The sequence below is a fragment of the Rhinopithecus bieti genome, unplaced genomic scaffold, assembly GCF_001698545.2.
Source record: "Rhinopithecus bieti isolate Rb0 unplaced genomic scaffold, ASM169854v2 scaffold_36553, whole genome shotgun sequence".
Lineage (NCBI taxonomy): Eukaryota > Metazoa > Chordata > Mammalia > Primates > Cercopithecidae > Rhinopithecus > Rhinopithecus bieti.
The window spans coordinates 1,671,169-1,680,419 of NW_016815774.1; the positions used below are offsets into that span (position 1 = coordinate 1,671,169).

Consider the following 9,251-nt stretch of genomic DNA (forward strand, 5'->3'; position numbering starts at 1 on the left):
GCCCCCGAGGGAGTGCAGGAAACACATCCCTTTTTAACAGACTAGACTTCTATTAATTTATTTAAGGTAATTAACATATTAGTTCTCAGGCCAAAGGATTTGTAAAACATTACACCAAAAGGAGAAAAACAAGCGGTCATGAAACAGCCATGCAAACGCCGCTCAGCCCTTGTTTGCCTGGGCGTACAACTTCCCCAGGAAGCCTGGGAAGAGGCAGGTCCCAGGAGCAAGATCGTCCATCATGAAGTCATCAGGCCACCTACAGCCATGCCAGGGTGGCATGGACACGACAGTGAGGTCTGCACTGGCTACAGCAGATCTGAGGCACGGAGGGAGCTGTACAGCCATGGGCAGGGCTGAGCACAGCACCCTTGGAATAAGTTAAATAACAAAGCCCTAAAATCACTAGTAACAGCATTACTGCCACCTCCCCCAGAGGCCGGCAGCAGCCAAAATGTAGTGCTTGGAGATAAAGGGGTGACCCCACTTTTAACTACCTATGAGGACTACAAAGAGTTGTCAGTTATTGCTTTAAGGGACAAAGGTCTCTAGGTAGGATTTGTCTTCTGCTAAGGCATTAAGGTAAACTGAGTCCCAGTGAACTTTCAAGTCTTTTTTTTTAAGGGCTCTAAGCAGGTCTGTCAGCTCTGAGGCTCCCCCTCCATGCTGTTGAAAGCCTGGGTTGGTGTCGGGGTGTCTGGCAGAGCAGGAGGGGAGGCTGGCCAGCTGGCTGGGCCACCCAACCCGGGGGAGGGGGCAGTGTTCTTCACAATCGCAGTCTCCAGTGATGAGCATCCCCTGTTGGGGCCTTCAGTGGCTCTTCTCAGCGGCTCATGCAGTTCTGGACATCCACAAAGCCTAGGCGTTGCCTGCGTTTCCGCTGCTCTGTCATCTAGGGTTAAGCAGATGCCAACAGGCCCGGTCAGGCCTCCTGGCACCTTCTCTCCATGGGTGCTGTGGAAGGGCTTGGCGCCCGTCTTCCTCTGTGGGCCCAGCTGCTATTCAGCACTGGCGGTGGGCCAGGGCCCCTCGGGGTGCTTTAAGGATGTCGATGTCAGCACCAAACCCTTGTTCTCAATTAGCGTGTCACAAACCCCGGATCTGATGCAGCTGAGAAACCAGCCCACTAACAGGCTGCCTCATTTTCATGCAGGCACTGCCAGATGCAGAGGAGGATGTCTAGGCAAGAGGGCCTTAACCTCAGGAATCCCCTCAAAGGACCTACCTGGCAGCTGCAAGAGGAAAGGGATGAGAGACAGAGGGCCCCACCCCCCCACCCTGTACTAAGTTTCCACTTGGCCTTGTCTTTAGCGGCCCAAGGCAGGGGTTGTCAACCCCAATCTGACTTGCCATGTAGGGGAGAGTGGGCCCATCCAGGGCCAGAAGTCAGTGGGGAAGAGGGTGGGGCAGGAAGGATGAAGGCAGGCAGGGGCTGCCCAGCGATAGAGCCCAGGGTGGGCCTGGGATCAGGCAGGGTGCATACCTGCTCCTTGAGCTCGTTGAGCTGGGCAGTGAGGTGGGACACCAGCTTCATGGTGGAGTTGAGCTTGTCCTGGAGAATCCGAATCTCGTTCTGCTCCCCCTCGCCCTCGTTGCTGACAAGGGACATGGCCCGCATCCGGGGGAACCAGTCCAGGTTCTTGTTCTGAAAAACATCACCAGTGGGGTGAGCAGGCGTGGGCCCAGCCCAGAAAGGCCTCATTTAGAGTAATGGGGGGGAGTCTTCTGCCACACCCTTGACAAAATTACTCGTCAGGGATGTGTCATGGGAAAATCTGAATTGACCTGGTCCTCCCTGGGGCCAGAGTGAGCTGGCAGTCACCCCTCTGCCACCGAGACGGGCTGCCTTCCGTTAGACAGCGTCGGCAGCTGAGTTTGAGTCCTTTGCTGGTATCAGCACCATCTGCTTACTCTCATCACACCCCCTGAGAGGTGGAGGAAGGCCTCTGCACCCAGACAGACCCTGGATCTCCTTCCTTCCTTCCTCCCCCCCGCCTGCCTGACAAGCACGCCCCACGCCCCGGGAAGACACAAGTCAGACAGATGGCAAACGGAGGGAGCGGGAGGCTCCGCTGAGGAAAGCTGGCATCTGACACGTGTCTGGGAGGCAAAGCCACGTTTCCCAGGACAGAGGAGTGGGGAGGGAAGGGCACCAAGCAGTTCTCGGCTTCCTTGTTGTAAGCTGTGAATTCTCAGACCAGCAGATAAGCCTGTACACAAAGATCAGCTCGAAATACAGAAATGACAAAGAATTCCTTCTTTATGATTCATCGTCTTCACTCCATTATTACAGACATTGGACAGATGATATTTAAAGTTTTTCCAGGCTCCCCTTCAGCCCAGGACCATCTAATTCAGACTTTTTAGGAAGCAGCCTGCCTTCCCGCCAAGCTAGAAAACACTCCCTGAGAGTGGCCCACAGATCACTGGCCACAGGCAGGATCTCCCCGACTCTACCCCTCCTCAGCATCACTGCACCACAGGCCCAGGGATACCACACGCGTTCTTCGGGGCTGATGGGTTTGCTGTGGGATTTTTCCTGACACCCAGAAGTGGGAGGAGGCCCCTCCGCAGCAGCGGGCCACTGGCAGGGCTCCCGTGCAGCCCAGAGCTGCTTCCAGCTGCTGCTCCTCACCCTGCTGACCTTTCAGCAAGTGTCTGCAGCTGTCCGAGCCCCTCCCCTGGCCTCCCAGGGCCGGCAGACAGATGTGGCCACTCCTCTCCAGAGCCCAGGGTACTCAGAAGCTAAAGCCATGAGGCCGCTGGTGCACAGTGATGTTGACTCTAGAATGGCTGGCTGGTTTGGGCCCACAGGCCCAGCGCAGCCCCTGCTCACACCTTGATCATCTGGGCCACGTAGCTCTCGGGGCCTGTGTAGTCGGTCTTGTTCTTCACGCGGACCAGGACAATGAAGTACAAGTAGTTCCACATGTTGTGCTCCAGCTTGATGTGTTCCTCAAATGACACCGTCTTGTTATCAAACTTGTCCCTCTCCAGACCTGAGGGTGCAGAGGGCGGGAATGAAACCATCAGCCATCAAGAGCCACTGCAGGGCCACCTGCTGGAGGGGACCCAGCTTGGGGGTGGGGAGGCATTTATTCTCGGGATGAGCGCTTCCAACAGCTCGCTCTGGGCTATTTGGGTCACTTCTATTTGAAGCAGCAGCCACTTAGTGGAGATCCTGCCCTGCCGCAGCTGCAGCCCTCCTGCAGCAGCAACCGAGGACTCTAGGAGTAAACGCCAGAATTCCCCGAACTCGGGAAGCATGAATGGCTGAATAAGCAAGGTACTACAGGCCATACAGGTGACACCTGCCTGAGCCCGAGGTGGCTGGTGAGGGGACTAGCACTTCGTTTCAGGGGTGGGAAAAGCACTGGACTGAGACTAGAAGCTCCAGGCACTGCCTGGGCTCATGTCCTCGCCTAGAAACCCCAGGGGTTTACAGGGATGGCCCTGTCTTGCTCCCTTCTGACTCCAAGTTCAGGGAGGGTCATGTTCTCCCCAGTTCTGGGATGAGCAAATGCATCAAATCATCAGCCCCAGGGCAGGATTCCCCAGGGCAGGAAGGGCCAAACTGCCACTGCCGCTGGCGTCAGATGATGTCCCAGCCCCGCTGCGGCCTCCACAGAGCAGGAAGCAACCCTCACCACAGATGAAGCATGTCGTCTTGAGAATCTCTTCCTTCTTCTGCTTCTCGCTACGCAGGTCAGCGAAGGTGTCGATGATTACCCCAAAGATGAGGTTCAGCACGATGATGATGACGATGAAGAAGAACAGGAGGTCATAGACCACTCGCGCTGGGAAGAGAGACTCCTGCGGGGGGATGAGGCAGGGAGGCTGGGCCCAGTGGTTCCCACATTCACCCGGGCAAGACAGGACTCAGGTGGGGGCCAGGGCTGTGATATTGGGGACCCCAGCAGAAGGAAATGAGGGCCTCTGGCTTGGGGGCTGTCAGATGGCAGAGTGGACCCAGCCTAGCTCCAGAGCAAGAATTGCAAGCAAAAGCCCTGAGTTTGGGTTAGGAAAGCGTGGACTCAGGACACGCTGGGGTGAAGGCCTGCAGAAGGAGTCAGGTGCGGGGAGGTAGGGCTACGAGTCTTGGCATGTCTCTGTCCCTAACACTGATTAGGGAAAGAGGCAGCTCTGAACACCTCTGCCCACTCTCAGGACGCCTGGCCACACACATTCCAGAAACCCTCTGTCTGGCCAGGGAGGCGGCCTCTCACTCCTTCTCAGCAACAGCAGAAGGACTGACATTCGGGAACGTGGCTGCCCAAGCCAAATCATGAGGCCTCCTGATGAAGCTGATCAGCTCCGCCCTCTGCCCGCCTGCTGTGGGCTAGGAAAGCCAGTGGTCACCGTCCCTAGCCCTGGGGCAAAGTTTGGTTGCCAAAGTCTTTCCTTATGGAATAAGAGGGTGAGGGGGCAGCTGAGCAGTAATGTCATGGAATTGGCCAGGTGTGGAAAGCAGAGAAAAGGGGATACAAGTTCGGAGGAGGGGGTTCAACCCTAAATATCTGATGCGAGGCCAAGGACTCTCCACAGTTGCTGATCGGGACAGTGGCTTGGGCCCCGCAAGTTTGGGAGTGGGCAGGAGTGCTCACATCTTTGGAGGGCTTGCGGAGAATGTCGCCTACACCACCACCGTTGCGTAGCCCATGGTTCATGACAGTGACGATGCACATCAGCAGAGTGTCACAGGCCCGCTCTGTGCTGTCCAGCTCCCCATCCTCTGCAAGCAGAGTGTGCTCAGGCCCAGGCTGTCAGCTCCCCCCTCCCCACCCAGACTGCCACACACACACCACCCTCACCTTCCAGGACCTCGGGCACCGAGAGCCCCGAGACACAGTCCATCTTGTCCCCACTGCAGGTGTCCACAAATGCAGCAGCTCCATGTGGCATCCCCAGGGGGCTGGCTGGAGGGGACATGAATGAGGTCACCAGGAGGTCCAGTGCCTGACCTTTTCATCCCCTGGCTCTGTTCCCAGCATCACATCCTCCAGGAAACCTTCCCTGATCCTGCCAGCCCTCCACTGTCCAGCCACAGTGAAAGGTCATCACACCTCTGCCCCCCACTGGGTTGCACACTAAGGGCAGGGAGGGGTCTCTGTACCCCTAGGCCTGGCACACGGATAGCTTCTGCAAATACTGGGTTTAACATGAATGACAGTGCAAGGAGCTCCAGCCCTCAAGCAAGGGGTTCCTTAGGGGCCAGAGACCCAAGGCTCTCCCACCCACTCTGTGTGTTCCAGAAAAGATCGAGGCAGACTGGTGTGAGCTAGACGTCCCCAGAAGCCAAGAGGAGAAGCAGATGGGAGCCTGGTGAGGTAAGCGCTGCAGGTCCTGGTCCTGATGCCAGACACTTGTGAGACCCAACCTCATTCCCCACAACCTGCCCAGGAGAGGAAGCCTCCAAGACCTGTGGAGTGGTTGCTGGGCAGTCGGTCGACCTCAAGGATGAAGTCATCCTTGAGGAAGAGGAAGCCGACGATGGAGAAGAGGTAGACCAGGATGAGGGCCAGCAGGGCTGTCAGCAGGATGGAGCGGCCATTGCGGGTCACACTCTTGATGACGTTGAACAGGGTCTCCTCGCGGTAGATGAGGTCAAAGAGCTGCAGGATGTGGTTGAGATAGGGATGGTGCCTTGAGGGGCTGGGCCGGCCAATCTCGCTGAGGATGCCACTGGAACCCTGAGGGCTGCCCGGGCTCCAGAGTTTCCCAAGGCTCCTCTAGGGAGGTCTCTGCACTTAGTCAGGAGTAACCAAGCTGAGTGGGTCTGTCAGGGGAGCTTCTCAAAGAACCTGGAATTCTAAGGTCACAGAAAGGGAGTGGCCCAGGGGAAGGCACGAGGGGTGAAACGGGTGGCTGAATACCAGCCAACTCTTACAATGCCCTTGCTACATGCCAGGAAACAGTGTAAGTGCTTTCCATGCATTAGCTCATTTCATCTCACAATTATTTTAGAAGGCAGGGGCTGTTGTAATCACCATTTTACAGGTGAGGAAACTGAGGCATGGAGCAGTTAAGAAACTTGCCCAGTTACACAGCTAGTAGTAGCCCAGCTGAGATGCAAACCCCTGGTCCAGCTCCAGAGTCCAGGCTTGAACCACCACTGTACAGGAGAAAGGGGTCAGATGACTACCAGGAGTGGATCAGGGCCTTGAGGGCCAGGCTTGGGTAAGGCAGAGGAAGACTGAAATCTCACTGCTCCCAGCCCAGGAGCAAAGGACTGGACAGAGAGACTGGTGACGGGGAACTGCCAACAACTCATGGGAAGCCTCAACCACCTCATGCCCCCATCCAGCCCCAGCCCACCCAGAAGGCCTCACCAGGATGCTGTAGAACAGCTCATGAGCAAAGAGGCCCAGGACACTGGTCAGGATGTAGCCCACGTGGTAGAGGAATTCCATGTCCATGACCATGGCCTTATAGCCCCGGATGAAGGTGCCACGGTTGCCCACGAAGCTCACCACAAACACGATCTTGTTGGTCAGCTGGGGGTGAGTGCAAGGCATGAGGGTCAGCGCCCTACCACCTAGTCTGAATCTGCACACATGCCTCCCCAGTGCCCAGCTCAGAGCCTGGGAGGCACGGCATTAACGAAATTGCTTCCAGAAATACATCTGGGCACCTGGGACTCAGAATACAGAAGCAGCCCCTTGGGTCCTCAGTTCCAGAAACACAGTGAGGTATAGGCAAAGGAGGATGGCGACAGAGAAGACCACTGACTGAGTCTATCAGGCAAAGGTATTCCTTGCTCAAAGCACTTTATTTCCATCTGTCAGGAGATTGTCATTATATATGAATCTTCACATCTGCCGCGTAGCAGTGCCCCTGGGCAGTGCACAACCAGCAGTGTGCACAGCCACCCTGACCCTGTTGTTCCAAAGGGACTCTTGAATTTCTGTCTCTGGGTGCCAGCTGCCCTCAGATGTTGAGGGAGAGGAAGAAGGCACAGAACAGTCCCTGCCATCGGTCTATAAGGAACTTGGGAGCCCAACAGAGACGGGGGGATGGGATGGAGCAGTGGCTTCTGGAAGCAGTAGGCCAGCCTGCCGTCTGAATGCAGTGAGCATGAGCTTGTTTGGGAATGGGGGCTCCCTCTGGCACTCACATTGAGGGCACCCAGGATGTTGAGTGTGGGCCCGATGCCCAGATAGTAGATGGAGCGTAGGATGAGCGCCACGATGAGGGGGCGAATGCTGTAGCGCTTGGTGAACAGGGCCGCAATGGAGAAGCAGATGAGGATCCAGAACAGCAGTGAGATGAGAGGGGAGTCCAGCACGCCTGGGGGCCAGGGGCAGGGTGAGCAGGGCTCCCTCAAGCCCACCACAGCCCCAGAGCAGGTCCAACAGGTGCCGAAAAGCCACCTTCTCCTGGCAGCCTTCCCGGTTAAGTTCCTGGTGCCTGGTTTTAGTCTCCTCCATTACACCTGCTCCTCAGGCCTAAGCGGGAGGCCCTGTCCAGCTGCGGCTACCAGGTCTTGTTTCTGACTGACACATCTGTGCATGTGCACGTGCACACATGCGCCATCTCCCATGAGGTCAAAGACCCTGACCGTCCCCTTGGACCACACCTGTGTCTCCATGATGTAGTGAGAGCCCACAGGATGGCGCAAGGGGGTGCTTTTGCACACTCTGCATCTGGTCCCCTCAGAGGCCAGCTGGCCTCAAGGCTCTGCCCCACCCCAGGGAGGAGGCATGGCAGGGCCAGGGGAACCTGCCGGCCAGCCCTGTGTTCTCACCTGTGGACGCGCCCTCCATGTAGGGGTAGAAGAAGGCAATGATGATGTTGATAAACACGGCCAGGTTGAAGGAGATGCTGCCCCACAGGGTCATGCGGCGGGAGAACCAGTAGATCAGCGGCATGCCTGAGGAGGAGGGCAACGGCGAGCTGCTGGAGGGCGCTGGTGAGCACCCTCTATCCCTTGCATGCGGGGACCCGCTCAGGAGGAAGCCACACATGGAAGAGCGCTTCCTTGGGGTGAGGAGGGGGTGGGCGCAGGGCACCCACAGGCGGGCAAGGGAGGCCATTATAACAGGGTGTCAGTGAGCAGCTCCAGACCGCCCCACCCTCCTGCCCGCGGGTCTCACTGCGGAGCTTGCGCTGCCACTCCATCTCGTTGTGCAGGAAGGAGGACTGGTCAAAGAAGTCGCTCACTTTGCTGCCCTGCTCGTCCTGCTCGGTAGTGGTGAAGAGCCGGTGCTTGGTCTCCTCCGTCAGGAACTGGCAGATGCCAGGCACTGGGAACACGATCTGCTCCATGCTGCGGTCCTGCCGCACAATCTGAGCACGCACAGCACATGGTCACACCCGGCCCAGGCCCCCACGCCCACCCCTGCTGCCCACAGGCCCACCTCGATCTGGGACGTGTGGTTCTCGTAGTAGGCCAGGGGGTCTTCCTCCTCCTCCTGTGCTGGCACTGAGGACTTGAGCATCTGTGACAGCTGCTTGTTGTTGAGGCTGAGCTGGAGATGGGGAGGGCGCGGAGGTCAGACCCCAGACTGCCCATCCAGGCCTGGCACTCAGCCCCTAGCCTCCCAGGCCTTCGCCCAGCTCTGAACTACACTTCAGCGAGTGTTCCCGCCAAGCCAGACCAGGCCAATCCCAGCCCAACTAGGACGTAGCCTCGAGAATCTGGTGCCAAAGGGAGGGGAGCGGGAGAGCCATTACCAGAGAATCCCAGAGGATAGCCGGGGCCTTCCTCAGTCCTGCCCAAGTGCAGCCCGGGTCCTGCTTAAAGCTTCCAGACCCACCCCAGACCCACCTGAGCCTTGCTTCCATTTCTCAGTCTGAGTTTCACCCCTGGCTGCCAGTCCCGATCAGCCTCCTGAGCTGTACCCCCAAATTCTAGCCTGGCTCATATTCTAGGGCCTCACTCTGTTCCAGGCCATGCCCTTGGGTCGAGGCTCCTCCCTGGGCTCCAGGCCCTGCCCCCACCCCAGTCTCGGGGCCAGCACCCACCATGGAAGAGATACCCTCGGCCTCCTCCTCTTGAATGCGCTTCACTGGCTTCAGCAGGTGCTGCAGCTGTTTATTGTGCCTGGAGAGCTGAAGGAAAAGGCAGCACAGTCACCAGGGCATGGTGGCTGGGCAACATGGTGGCTGGGGGACGATGATGGTGACTGGGGGGTGATGGCAGCTGGGGGAGCATGGTGGCTGGGGGGTGACAATAGCGACTGGGGTGATGGCAGCTGGGGGGGCATGGTGGCTGGGGTTGACGATGGCAACTGGGGGGTGATGGCAGCTGG

At 57.8% G+C, this 9,251-nt stretch overlaps 1 protein-coding gene across 2 annotated transcripts in view; it reads right to left on the minus strand.

Annotated features, from left to right (window-relative positions):
* Nucleotides 1–30: 30 nt before the first annotated feature.
* ITPR3 (inositol 1,4,5-trisphosphate receptor type 3) overlaps nucleotides 31–9,251 on the minus strand; it is a 77,066-nt gene continuing 67,845 nt past the window's right edge. The window contains exons 47-59 of one of the 2 annotated variants that reach the window (XM_017853644.1): nucleotides 8,965–9,051; nucleotides 8,358–8,468; nucleotides 8,094–8,286; nucleotides 7,745–7,870; nucleotides 7,115–7,287; nucleotides 6,330–6,494; nucleotides 5,420–5,612; nucleotides 4,812–4,916; nucleotides 4,605–4,732; nucleotides 3,648–3,813; nucleotides 2,839–2,999; nucleotides 1,484–1,645; nucleotides 31–892 (exon numbers count right to left, since the gene is read on the minus strand). In XM_017853644.1, the coding sequence (XP_017709133.1) occupies nucleotides 824–892; nucleotides 1,484–1,645; nucleotides 2,839–2,999; nucleotides 3,648–3,813; nucleotides 4,605–4,732; nucleotides 4,812–4,916; nucleotides 5,420–5,612; nucleotides 6,330–6,494; nucleotides 7,115–7,287; nucleotides 7,745–7,870; nucleotides 8,094–8,286; nucleotides 8,358–8,468; nucleotides 8,965–9,051 (1,839 nt within the window). In that variant the 3' untranslated portion in view covers nucleotides 31–823. Of the gene's footprint in view, nucleotides 893–1,483; nucleotides 1,646–2,838; nucleotides 3,000–3,647; nucleotides 3,814–4,604; nucleotides 4,733–4,811; nucleotides 4,917–5,419; nucleotides 5,613–6,329; nucleotides 6,495–7,114; nucleotides 7,288–7,744; nucleotides 7,871–8,093; nucleotides 8,287–8,357; nucleotides 8,469–8,964; nucleotides 9,052–9,251 lie in introns of those variants that run through there. The other variant, XR_001881750.1, reaches the window with a different exon arrangement.